We start from the raw sequence: 14159 nt of genomic DNA on the forward strand, positions 1-14159 counted from the left end.
TGGTAGAGAAGGAAACTAGTGAAGCTATCTGCTGCTTGAGAACTGATAGAGGAGGTGAATTCAACTCCAATGAATTCAAAGAATTTTGTGAAGAAAATGGTATCAAAAGACAGCTCACAACAGCTTACACACCTCAACAGAATGGGATAGCAGAGAGAAAGAATAGAACCATTATGGATATGGTAAGAAGCATGTTGGCAAGCAAAAGTATACCTAAAGAATTCTGGCCTGAAGCAGTCAATTGGGCTATATATGTGCTAAATAGAAGTCTTGCAGCTGCTATACCTGACAAAACACCTGAAGAAGCATGGAGTTTCAACAAGCCCACTGTGAAACACTTCAAGGTCTTTGGATGCATTGCATACACACATGTTCCAGATGCTCAAAGAAAAAAGCTAGATGATAAGAGTATAAAGTGTATTTTTCTTGGAATCAGTGAAGAATCTAAGGCATATAGACTCTACCACCCACCAACAAAAAGAATCATTATTAGCAGAGATGTGAAGTTTGCTGAACAAGAAAGATGGAAATGGAATAACTCAAAGGATCCTGCCAACACTATGAGTACAGATAGTGATGAAGAAGCAGGTGGAGGAGACAATGTGAATGAAGAACTTGTTGACAACACACAGGAAGATACATCTGCAGATGTACCAATCACTGAACACACAGGTACTTCTACTACAACAAATGCAAGTGCTTCTAATTCAAACTTGGATCAAGGGAGAATTAGAAAGCCATCATCATGGCATGCTGATTATGATACTACAATGGATGAAGAGGACTTTATAGATGAAGAATCTATGAATTTGATAGTCTTTGGTCCCTGTGTTCAAGAAGATCCTCTAAAGTTTGAAGATGCAGAAAAAAGTCAAAAATGGAAAGCTGCTATGAAAAATGAAATTGAATCTATAGAGAGAAATAACACTCGGGAACTCACTGACCTCCCTAAAGGAGCCAAAGTTATTGGAGTTAAATGGATATACAAGACCAAGTTAAATGAAAAAGGAGAGATTGAAAAATTCAAAGCTAGACTTGTAGCCAAAGGGTATGCTCAGAAATATGGTACTGACTACAAGGAGGTGTTTGCACCTGTGGCTAGATGGGACACAATAAGATGTTTATTGGCTATTGCAGCAATGAAGGGGTGGATAGTATACCAACTAGATGTGAAGAGTGCTTTCCTCCGTGGAGAACTAAATGAGACAGTTTATGTAGAACAGCTTTTAGGCTACATAAAGGAAGGAAGTGAGAACAAAGTTTATAGACTTCACAAAGCACTATATGGATTGAAACAAGCTCCAAGAGCTTGGTATAGCAAAATTAAGCAATACTTCACTAAGGAAGGATTTGAAAAATGCCCTCATGAGCACACTTTATTTGTGAAGAGAAATGGTGATACTGATTTGTTGATCATTAGCCTCTATGTTGATGACTTGATTTTTACTGGAAACAATAGTGTTATGGTCAAAAGATTCAAGGAATCTATGATGAAAACTTTTGACCTAACAGATTTGGGAAAAATGAGGCACTTTCTTGGCATTGAAGTAATTCAAAGTGAAAAAGGAATTTTTGTATGTCAACAAAGATATGCTAAAGAAGTATTGGAAAGATTCAAGATGGATAAAAGTAATGTTGTGTGTAGCCCTATAGTAACGGGTACTAAACTCTCAAAGCATGATAAAGGTGAAGAAGTAAACCCTACACAGTTCAAACAAATTGTAGGAAGCTTGATGTATTTGACTGCTACTAGACCAGATTTGATGTTTGTTGTACATATGATAGCTAGATTCATGGAACACCCTGTTGAAACTCACATGATGGCAGCCAAACGAATACTAAGGTACATAAGAAGCACTCTTGAGGTTGGAATTCTCTACAGGAAGGACAATCAAACTGAACTCATAGCTTATTATGATAGTGATTATGGTGGATATGTGGATGATAGAAAGAGTACATCAGGGTATGTATTCATGCTTGGATCAGGTGCAGTGTCATGGTCATCAAGAAAACAACCTATTGTCACACTATCTACTACAGAAGCTGAATTCATTGCTGCAGCACATTGTGTATGTCAAGGAATCTGGTTGAAAAGAATACTTGAAAGTATGGGTTTGAAGCAGCAAAAGTGTCTAGATGTTTTCTGTGATAACAGCTCAACCATCAAATTGAGCAAAAACCCTGTGCTTCATGGAAGGAGTAAACATATAGATATAAGATTTCATTTCTTAAGAAATCTGAGTTGTGAAGGAATTGTTGAATTAAAGCACTGTGCTTCTCAAAATCAAATTGCTGACATAATGACAAAAGCTTTAAAGTTGGAATCATTTGAAAAGCTGAAACAGATGATGGGCTTGTGCAGCATCTCAAATATGGCTGAAGATGTAAACTCAGTTGATCAGCACAACTAAGTTTAAGGGAGGGAATGTTGAACTAATTGTGGCTTAAAGCTAACTTGCCCGACAAGCAAGCTAGTTAGTTAGTAGTTTTTCAGTTAGTTTGTTATGTTGAGTGTTCTTAGGGAATTCAGTTAGCTTGTATTCCTATATAACAAGCCTCTTGGCATGTAACTACACATTGATTTGAATGCAAAAACCATTTTTTCTCCAACATAATTTTTGTTTAAACTGCCAAAGTTTTTTTTTTTTTTGGTACATTAAACGGCCAAAGTTACTACTATTAAGTTGTTAGTGTTAATTTTTTCACCTCACCATAACTTGAATCATGTACTTTTATTTCTTAACTCGGCTCAAACAGATTCAGCTACCCCAACCCAACCCAATTTGCTAATCAACTCTTAATTTTTTATTTACTAGTGCAACTTCAACGTTGTCTATTTAGTTCAACTTCAACTTTTTTTAATTTTTTTTTTACTATAACTTTTTTAATGTTAGGATAATTGACTATTATTTTTAATGTTATTATGTTGTTATTTGCAATTTAAACAGAGATTTTTTTTTTAAAAAAAAAGTTGTTGATTTTTTTTTCTTCGTTATGAATCCATTTTTATTATGGAGAAAACTTAGGTAAAGTACCATACATCCTTTTGCTCTTGTTCTCCACTTAAAATTTGACACAACAACAGTTTTTTACCATACATCACGTGAAGTCCCGATACTCCAAAAATGACAAAGTATCGTGTCCGATACGTACTCGATACAGATACTCGTCCGATACACGTATCAGAGAAGTATCGACAATTAATATCATATTTTAAAATAAAATATAACCAATACTTGTCGGATACTTCTCTGATACGCGTATCGATCGAAAAAGTATCGGGCAATTAATGTTCTTTGATGATGGAAACGTAGGAGAGGAGACTGATACAATTCATATTTTCTCTGAAGTATTGAATGTTAGAGTATGATGTTACCAACTATGTTTTTATTAGTTTTTCTCCTTGTCATGACTTTAACTCTGGACCTCAAACTCCTTAACCCTTAGTTCAACTAGCTTAACCAATTAAGCTACCCATCCAACCCCCTTTTTGGGTAGTACTTAACTTAATATATGTAATTGTCACTTGTTTTCTTATTTTGAGTAATTTGAATGTTAATTTTTATCATTATCGACTTTAGTTATGTTTATATATTATGCATTTATATATTTAATTTTAAATTTAATTTTTAAATAACGTATCCCGGACGCATCGTATCGAGAATTTTTAAAATTTTCCCATATCGCCGTATCGGTGTAGTATCGTATTGATATCGTGTCACGTATCAGGGCTCCATATACATCCTATGTTTCCATTTTTAGCGTTAATTTGTTAAAAACTGACATAAAAAAAATTGTTGATGTGTCAAATTTTAAGTGAAGAAGTGGACAAAAAAATATATGGTATTTAACCTAAGGTTTCTCCTTTTATTATTTGACACGGGCCTAAAAGAATAGAGTTTAATTGTTGTGGACTGTCAGTGTAAAGATTTTTTACACATGCATTCAATGGTGTGTTGCCACATCATTTAGGGTATGTTTGGATTGGTGGTATATGGTGGAATGAAATGGAATGGAAAGGTAAATAATTGAATTCCATTGTTTGGATTTGCAAAAAGCTGATGAAATGGAATCCAACCCAATGGAACCAATTCCATTGTATACCAGTCAATCCTCCAATTTTCCATTCCCCTCAATTTGGGGTGTATTCAATGGAATGGAATTTCATATTTTTTATATTACCTTTTTACCCTTATTCTATTTGTCTCTTCCTCTTCTCAAATACTCATATTTCACGCAAGAAGGGTTTATTTTTTCACAACACTCTCTACTTCACCTCTTCCTCTGTGTTCTTCTAATGGCTCATTTCTTCACGTTTTCCCAACAAGGTATGCCATTTTTATTGATCATTGTTTGCCCAGAAATTGAAAATAAATTGTTCTGATTAATACATATATTTGTGATGCATTTTCTTTAAAATAGATTGTTCCTGGTTCTGTTGGTTTTTCTTTGTTGTCTGGTTTCAGTTATGCATATAAGATTACTTGAATTGTTTTTTTCTCTCGTCAAATTAACTTATTGTGTCATGCTTGATTAAATTATTAAGTACATATATTTTGTTCCAAGAAACAAGACATTATGAGGAAGCCTGGTTAATCAAGTAGAACAGCGTAAAAGTTTGGCCACATACCTTTCATTGAAAGCTTTTAATGGAGTTCCAATTGATAAGCGCAAGGCAATGTTACCTTTCATTGTGCCGAACAAACCTTAAAGAAGAGTATTAACATATGTAGTGAATCTAATGCTTGACTTATTTTGTTTAAGTACTGATTTTGAGTCCAAGTTGTGATTTAGTTGCTTATGGATTGTAATTTTGTTTTAAGTACTGATTTTCAGTCCAAGTTGTGATTTGGATGTTTATGGATTGTAATTTTATTTTAAGACCAGGTTTTGGAATTTTCTCTGTCTTATGGATTGACTTCCAAAAGCCATACTTTTGCTATTTGATTATGAATCCAAAAGACTTGATTATGAATTTGCTATTTGCTATTTGACTATTCTGTGATAGCAACATTTTCTTTATTGTATCTTTTTCATCCTTCCTACCCACCACCATGACAGATTCATTTGAAGGTGTTCTATTAGACTGTCAGTTCAGTTTTGAAATCAGTCATGAATGTGCTACAATATGATTGATTGGTTTTGGAGCCCTAAACATCCAACTTTGAAAGCTAAGCAATATCTCAAATATATGCAGAGATAAGAAAGTAGTAAAGTATGTTAGTTCCATCAGTAGGTTTTGATAATTAAATAAGTCTTGATCATCAGTATAGTTAATTAAATAAGACAATTCATAATTGAAAAAACTTTCAAATTGATAGTCAATGTTGAAGTTATTGTCTATAACATATGTTTTACAATAAGGGTAAAATTGGAATAAAAATGTTATATTTTATTCCATTTCGTTCACTTCCCAAACAACGGAGTGGTAATTTTGTTCCATTCCATCATTGAATATCCAAACAATGGAATATAATTTGTGTTCCATTCCGTTCCGCTCCATTCCATTCCATTATGTTCCATTCTGCTTCATTCCGTTATGTACCATCAATCCAAAACATGGCCTTAATGAACGTGACACATCATGTATTTTTAAATACCATACATGATGTGTTAGTATATTACTGAATGCATGTGTAAAATAACTTTACACTGACAGTACATATAAATTAAATTCAAAAGAATATACTTACTTTGTTAATATTGTTGAACACCGTTTGGTTAGTTGGTTTACCGCCAACCAAACGGAAGCTACAATATCTTTCATTATGCAACAATTTTTATGTGAAAATGTGTTATCTCTTTGGCATGCTATCCCAATTAAGAAAATATTATCTAAGTTTCATAGTATCACCTTTGAAATCTTTGTTTGTATTATTTTTTAAAAAAAAATATAGGTCCCGTAAAAATTATTACCTCCAACTTTAAATATATATGAGTAAAAATATAGATCCATACAAATTACTATATTCATCCCTAAATATATATCAGTAGAATATAGGTTTCGGTAAAAATTATTAATATTAAAAAAATATGAATTACTATTTTAAAGTGAAATTACTATTTTTATCATGTTTACTTGATTCATTTCCTAATTTGACTTGAGATGAAGTCGATTATTTTAATATTTTAATAATTTTTAATATGGGTGTATAGTTGATTATTTTAATATTTTTTGTCAAGGTTTATTTTAATATTTTTTTGACTTGAGATGTTGCAAATTGATATTTGTACCATTTAATTTAATTAGGTGTCAAAAAATGGAAACAATAAAAAAAAAATAAATAGGTAAAATTCATAGCATTTTCTTTTATTATATTTTTCTACTTTTTATGTGTATGAACCAAATTTTTGTGCCCACCCAAAACTTCACCCTTTATTACCAACAAACAACCAGTGCATTTCACGGTCACAAACTTTTTCTTTTTTCACCTTTTTATTTTGTACTTTTCTTTTCCTTTCTCTTCAGCTCTTTTTTTACCTTCAAGTGCACTGATGATATTCATGGAATCTTCAGGTTCATTGATTGAACAAAAGTGCCAATTGGGATGGGAGGGGGACCTCTTGAAATATGGTTCGATCGTGACAAAAAGAAGTGGGACTTTTATGTGTTATTACAACTTGCTATAACGACCCCCACGTCCCTACGGAGGTGCATCTCTTTCGCCACAAGACCCCAATTCAGTCTATTCCATTTATTGTTGAACACTGCATTTTATATCTATGTATTCATCATGAAACATAAATAGATTTGCATGTAATACCCACAACTAATTTTTAATCATATTTTATTTCACATGCATGTCTTGTTCTCATTTTGGATAAATAGTTACAAATTATCAATTGTAGCGCATGCCATATGAGAATAAAATGAATTATTTTCAGCCATCAGATGAAAATATCATCAATCTAGTTATATTTTGGGAGCCAAATTTTATATAATTGCAATTTCACATATATAATTTCATGTAGTAGTCTATCTTGGCTTTTAATTTGAGACTGAAAGATAAAGTTGTATATGTACCCATAATTAGTTAAGTGAACATTGGATTTAAAGTCGCTTAAACAATCACTAATATCAAATAAAATTATCATCAATCTGACTGTCACAAGGGTATGGGTTGGAAATTAAAACCCTCTCTATCATGGATAATGCTTCGCCGATCATCGAAAGAGTCATAAGATACATACTCTAACCTTCTCTTGAAATCGACCTCTAAGATGAGTAGATGACCATTGTGGCAATTTCTAAGAGAGAGACGGTTGTCGAGGGAATAATTTGTCTTCCTATTATTACTTTAATATCTTCTTTGTGTTGGACACAATGACACTAATTTTTTTTTTTTGACAAATAGTCCATCCACTTATATGTGTAAGTTTTTAATAGTTTATAAGAAAAACACAAATAAAATATATTATAAAAGTATGTTTGATTTCAATTTAGAGTTAATATTTGATTTTGTGTAGTTTTTTTTTTTATGTTGATTTTGTGTAGTTAGATCTAGATTTTAATCTCAATTTTATTTTTAACTCATTTCATTATTCAATATTTTTCCAAAATTATTTTATTCAAAATTAATTTTAAAGTATATACTTAAGTTGATTACGACATACATAAGTAGTGTCTGCATTGTGAGTGACACTAAATAATTATGTGACTATTTTACTTTTTATAGTGGTAAGTGACCATATTTTAAGGCTCTAAATAAAACATTATAATATGTGGGAGAAAATAAAGAGAAATAAAGAGTGCTACATGGCGTCACCAAACCAAGTTCCCTCTTCGATCTTTAGAGGTGTGATGAGTTGATGTACCATCAATCTCCTTCATTCTTTAATCACATTTTTTAGTTTATTAAACTTTTCAATTATTTTAGGGAGGAAAAGACAAAAGGAAAAGAATGTGCATGCTTTCGTGGCCCTAAGATCTACCACTCAATGAGAGAGTGATAAAGAAATGGACTAAAAAAAAATTAAAGCTTGAGATTCTTGTTTTTTGTTGATACTTGATAGCTCATACATGGCTTTTATGAATTTGAAGTGGGTCCAATATTAATTTCTTTAGTTTTGTTGTATTTGAATTTGTCAACTGCCTCTCTATTACGTTTACCACTTTGCAAAAGTAACACATATATATTGGAGTTTGCTAGTGTTAAATGTTAATGCTGTGCGTCATATTTTTTATATTATAAGCTTGTATACACAAGCAAATCCTAAATCCTAATTTGTTTTTCATGTTTTCCCTCCATTTTATCTTACAATTTTTATTAAAAAATAATACAAATTGTCTTAATTAGGATTCGAACCCGCAACCCTTTGGTGCAAGACAATATTTACAACCACTATGACAAGTATATCAATTATAATTAAAATTATGTGCAATAATAGATAAGCATCATCAATTTTAAAAGTATATCATATCAAAATTATTATTAACTATATTATTCATCACGAAATATTTTTATGGCACTGTTTGGTAAGTCCAATAAGCTAGCTTATAGCTTATTGAACTAGCTTATAAGCTTGTTTGAAAAAAATGTGAAGTGTTTGGTAACGAGCTTCTCTAACTAGCTTATAGCTTTTTTTGATATGCTATTTCAAGTAGCGTATGAGCTTATAGTTTATAGCTTTTTCATTTTATTCCATATTTACCCTCATTAATTTTATTTATTTATTTTTTAAAAATTATAATAACTACCCACTAACACTTACCAAAAAAAAAACTACCCACTAACCATGTATTTTTATGTCATTTTGTACTTACAACAGCTAAATTTGCCAAACACTTTAATTTTATTCTACTAGCTTTTCAGCTATAAGCTACCAGCCATTAGCTATCAGCTATAAGCTAGCTTTTCAGCTATAAGCTAGCTTATCAGCTATCAGCTAGCTTATTTTTACCAATCAGAGCCTATGTCTTTCCTGATCAATGTTTTTTTTCTACCGGATCATAAATTTAGAGAATAATTATCATGTGAGATTTGGAAAGTTATTATCACGGGTGATTTGGAAAGTTATTATCAAACTCAATTCTGCTAAATCAATTTTTTTTTGCAATACAACCAAACACAACCATAGTCATGTCACTAATCAAATTCATTATTTTGATTTTAACATTGCAGATTTAATACTAACTGATGATCAATTAAACAATATGCACTAGCAGATATTGAGATGATGTTACGTAGTTGTGGGAAGAGTTTAAAAGAATATCCTCTAATGCCTAGAGCAGACACATTATTAGTTCCTGGTATACAAAATAGTTTAATACACGACGAATTGAATTATAACAGAAAATCATTAGCTGAGGAGCATATTAGATTGATGTCAACTATGACTTTAGAGCAACGTAAAGTATACGACACAATCATGACAAGACTTTACGAAAACAAACCTGGTGTGTTTTTTCTTTATGGTTATGGCGGTCCAGAGAGGACATTTATCTAGATGGTCATGTCAGCCGCATTACGCTCAAAAGGTGAGATAGTTTTAACAGTTGTCTCAAGTGGGATCGCTGCATTGCTTATACCTGGCGGTAGAACAACACATTCAAGGTTTTGTATTCCTCTAAATGTTGACGAGTTTTCAACATGTACCATAGTTCCTAAAAGCCCTTTGGCGCTATTAATACAAAAAGCAAAGCTCATTATATGGGATGAAGCACCAATGATGCACAAACATTGTTTCGAAGCTGTTGATCGAACTTTAAAATATATTCTCAAGTCTGTTGATGAAAAAAATAAACACGTTCCCTTCGGTGGAAAAATTGTTGTTTTTGGCGGAGATTTTAGACAAACTCTACCAGTAATACCCAAAGGTACAAGGCCAGAAGTTGTTTATGCTACTATTAATTCTTCGGTACTTTGGAATTTTTGTGAAGTTTTAAAAACATGGGGTTTCTCAGTGGTGCTTCGAGTGCAGACGTTGAACAAAGAAGATTGTTTTTTGAATGGATTTTGGGTGTTGGCGATGGAGAAATTGGAGATGACAACGACGATGATTTAGAACTTGACATTCCATCAGATTTATTGATTCCAAATTCAGGTGATCCTCTTGCTTCTATCGTTGAAAGCACCTATCCCTAACTTTTACAATACATGAACGATATAACGTATTTCCAAAATAGAGCTATACTAGCTCCTAAAAATTCAATAGTCGACACAATAAATGATTATATGTTGGATTTAATTCATGGTGAAGAAAAAACATATTTGAGTTATGATATTCCACTCACACAAAATGTAGACGGTCAAACAGTGGATGATGTTCATACTCCCGAATTTTTTAACACGATTTCTACGCCAGGACTTCCAAATCACAAGTTGAGACTTAAAGTTGTAGCTCCAGTTATGCTATTAAGGAATTTGAATCAAAAATTAGGATTATGCAATGAAACAAGACTTATTATTATGAGATTGGGAAAACATGCTCTTGAAGGAAAAATTATTTCAGGGAGTAATATTGGTGATCAGGTTTTCATACCTAGATTTTCTCTGACACCATCTGACGTGAGAATTCCTTTTAAATTTCAACGGAGACAATTTCCTATAATGATTTCTTTTGCAATGACTATTAATAAGAGTCAGGGACAATCTTTAAAGCATGTTGGGATATATCTTCCGTCGCCAGTGTTTTCACATGATCAGTTGTATATTGCAATTTCAAGAGTTACTTCTAGAAAAGGATTAAAATATTGATCATCGATGACGACGGTGAAGATACGACTAAGACTTCGAATGTGGTCTATAAGGAAGTCTTCCACAATATAACAAATTTTCTTTGTATGAATATTTTTCCAAAATAATTGTTGAACTATCGTTTAATGTTACTCGACTTTTTTCATATACCTTACATTATTGGAATTATCATATCTTATTTCATCATTATATAACTTACAACTAATCAGACCCGTGCACCGCACGGGTCGATGTTCTAGTAAAACTTAATAAATATACTATGAGGTGTGACTTTTTGGAACAAACCAAAGGGAAGCAAATTCAGTATAATATAGTTTTACCGCTGTCAAAATTGTTAAGTTAGATATTATGATTCAAATTCAATTTCCAGTTTAAATGGGTGAGTTTTTAACGAGTTGTCATTTGGTCTATCCATCGAAAAATTATTAATGCAACATTATTATCATTTATTCAAGTGAAACTTGACTTAAAATTCTTTAGGTAAGGTATCTTACTATATTAAGAGCATTGTGGAGATGATAAGGTATCTTACAACCAAAGTTGTATTTTTTTTATGGAGGAAATACTTGAATTTATGGCATAATAATAATAATAGACATGAGAAATTTAAAAGATTAAGATATCAGTAAAGTTGAATAGCTGTAGTAATACTAATAATACAGCAATAAGTCCTTCTTTACAAAGTTTCTAGCAGAATCATTATGTTAACAAAGATCAATATAAAATAGCCATAAGGAACATATTGATTGGGACAAGGGAGAGAAATGGGGTGGTCCTTCTTTGTCCTAAGTGCACACACATGAGAAGCATGGTAAGCGTGAACAAACTTTTTTCATTCTTAGTTAATAATAATAATAATACTAATACTATTCTATTATTATAATTATTCAAGTTTGCAACCCTTCAACTTCAAGTACAAGTTGCAGTTGAAGCTTTAGCGGTGGCCGTGCACGGTGGTGATACACGGTGGTCTTCTTTCTTGGAAACGCCCATTTTCCACTTTTCTTTCCTCCTATCTTGTTTCATTTGCTCCTCCCTACACTCCAAACTGCAAAATGCTGTATCTCCCCTGAAATCAATAATAATTTTGTTTCAATCAATTAATCAGCTAGCTCAAAACAAGACTTAACTACTTTATACTCCCTCTATATTATAAGCACAATTTCCTCTAAACAAAATTAATTAGCACAATTTGTACCCCAAAAAAAAAACTATATAAGCACAATTTCCTCCGAACAAAATTAATTAGCACAATTTGTATAAAAAAAACTACTATATAAGCACAATTTCCTTTAAACTAAATTAAATCGCTATAGCCTTGTAAATTACAATTGAATGAACTAACTATTTGGAGTTCTGCTTGAATATTAAAAATGAAATCACAATAAAAAACAAGAAGTCAAAATATTCAAATAAAAATAATTCAGATAAATTGTAAATAATATCAATAATATAAAAATTAAAGAGAATAGAATTAACATAAAAAAGGTCATATTCTAATCGTCAAATTAAGTTATACTTATACTTTTTTTTTTATATTTTTGTTTCTCTTAATGGACTTGATACTACAACTACATTATTGAAATTTTGAGCCCATAAATCGGAGGCTCGATTCCAATGGGCTGCACATGTTGTTGAAGGTGTAAATATTATTAGTAGGTTGAACTGCACATTTTATGTGGCTATTCGGATTCGAACCTGGGATATCTCATGTCTACGGACAAAATTAAATAAATAAAAAAATAAAATATAAAAGTAATAGTAGGTACCTATACATGTAGATGTCTCGACCGGGAGCCAAACGACAGTTACAGAGGCCACAAATTCGGAGAAAGTGAGGTGTACTGTGTATGATATGTGCACTCGCACTCACAGGAATATTATTATGATTAACAATATTGTTAGTGATTGTGATTGTGTTTGTGTGTGAAGGGAACATCACTGTACTTTCCACTAAACACTCATCAGTCACCGTTAATTCTGCTGGTGTTTCTTCTGTTCCAGTCATCACAACCGCATGTGGATCATCATGGTTTGGTTGTGGATGCAGGGGATTATGAACATCAGACATCATTGATGATTGTTGTTGTTCCTCGTGATGTGGTTCTAAGTTGTTGTTTGTCTGATCATGATTATCAGGTGTATGCATGTCCACGGATAGACCACCACTCATGCTTCTTGTTCTTCTCATAACTGGTGGCCGAGGACGTTTTCCAAGCAGCATCTTCTAGATTCTTCCTCTCTTTTAGATTCTATGTTTAGATGTTAGAAACGGTTATGTATAGCTACAAAATCATAATACAAAACATGTTATGTGTGTGTGAGAGAGAAGAAGAAGAAGAAGAAGAAGAAATTGATGATGATGAGTGGAGTTGAGTTGAGTTCACACAAAAACAGAGGAGGGTGTCTGTGACTGAGAAGAAATGGTGGCAATGGGACTCCAAAGATAAACGAAACGTGTCAACCCTCACACTCAATCTTAGCCGTCCGTTGCTTGCGGGAATCTTCTTCATCTTGCCCACGTCATGCCTTTATAAATGAGAAATAAATTGTTCACATCAAAGTTTTTTATGTCAATTAAGTGTCACTTTAATGGATTCCGCTAATTTAAAGTGAGTGATTTATTATATATATTGTTCGGTAAAATTAAGTTAAAAACTATTTGGTAGTTGAAAAGTTAGTTTATACTTTTTTTTGTAAACTCAGCTAAAGTTAGTTTATACTTGATAGTTAATAACTGGTAGTTTATAACTGAAAATTTAGTAGAATAAACTTAAAATGTTTGGTAAATTTAGCTGTTGTAAGTTTAAAATAACATAAAAATACATGGTTAATGAATAATTATTATATTTTTTTAAAAAAATAAATAAATAAATGTTAAGCTATAAGTTCAAACGTTAGTTGAAATAACATCTCAAAAAATGTTATAAGCTAATTAGAGAAGTTTGTTACCAAACATGTCTTATTTTTATTGAACAAGTTTATCTAGCTTATTGAACTTGCCAAACAAACACTTATAAGCTATAAGTGTTTAAGCTATAAGCTAGTTGATAGCTGAAAAGTTAACTTATAGCTGAAAAACTAGTAAAATGAAATTAGTGTTTGACAAATTTAATTGTTGTAAGTAAAAATGACATAGAAGTACATGATTAGTGGATAATAATTATATATTTTTTAAAAAATAATAAGGGTAAAAATTGAATAAAATGTAAAAAGCGATAAACTCAAACGGTAGTTTAAATAACATCTCAAAAAATGTTATAAGCTAATTAAAGAAACTTGTTACTAAACATGTCTCGTTTTTATCTAACAATCTGATAAGCTAGTCCAATAAGTTAGACTTACCAAACAGACACTTGGAGTGTAAAGTGAGTAATATTAATTGTTCCTCACTTTTTGCCCCTGACTCGTGTATTGGTTTGAGTATGTTCCAGACTAGACTAAAGTCCAATAGCCCAAAGG

The 14159-nt window shown here is 31.8% G+C and overlaps 1 protein-coding gene and 1 pseudogene across 1 annotated transcript; one reads left to right on the plus strand and one right to left on the minus strand.

Annotated features, from left to right (window-relative positions):
* The first annotated feature begins 7756 nt into the window (after nucleotides 1-7756).
* LOC123904959 lies at nucleotides 7757-10762 on the plus strand (annotated as a pseudogene).
* Nucleotides 10763-11302: 540 nt separating this feature from the next.
* Nucleotides 11303-13107, minus strand: LOC123911030 (FCS-Like Zinc finger 6-like). Its single transcript, XM_045962344.1, has 2 exons — nucleotides 12467-13107; nucleotides 11303-11766 (listed from the first exon to the last, which is right to left on the minus strand). Exons 1-2 carry the CDS (start codon nucleotides 12919-12921, stop codon nucleotides 11607-11609), a joined length of 615 nt encoding a protein of 204 aa, XP_045818300.1. The 5' UTR covers nucleotides 12922-13107; the 3' UTR covers nucleotides 11303-11606.
* Between the last annotated feature and the right edge of the window lie 1052 nt (nucleotides 13108-14159).

The sequence above is a fragment of the Trifolium pratense genome, linkage group LG2, assembly GCF_020283565.1.
Source record: "Trifolium pratense cultivar HEN17-A07 linkage group LG2, ARS_RC_1.1, whole genome shotgun sequence".
NCBI lineage: Eukaryota > Viridiplantae > Streptophyta > Magnoliopsida > Fabales > Fabaceae > Trifolium > Trifolium pratense.

What these genes read in the sequence shown, in the direction of transcription:
- LOC123911030 (XM_045962344.1), bottom strand. Translation starts at nt 12,921, where the DNA reads ATGCTGCTTGGAAAACGTCCTCGGCCACCAGTTATGAGAAGAACAAGA. An exon ending in CGAGACATCTACATGTATAG is followed by an intron (nt 11,767 to 12,466) that starts GTACCTACTATT and finishes TATTGATTTCAG; the next exon opens with GGGAGATACAGCATTTTGCA.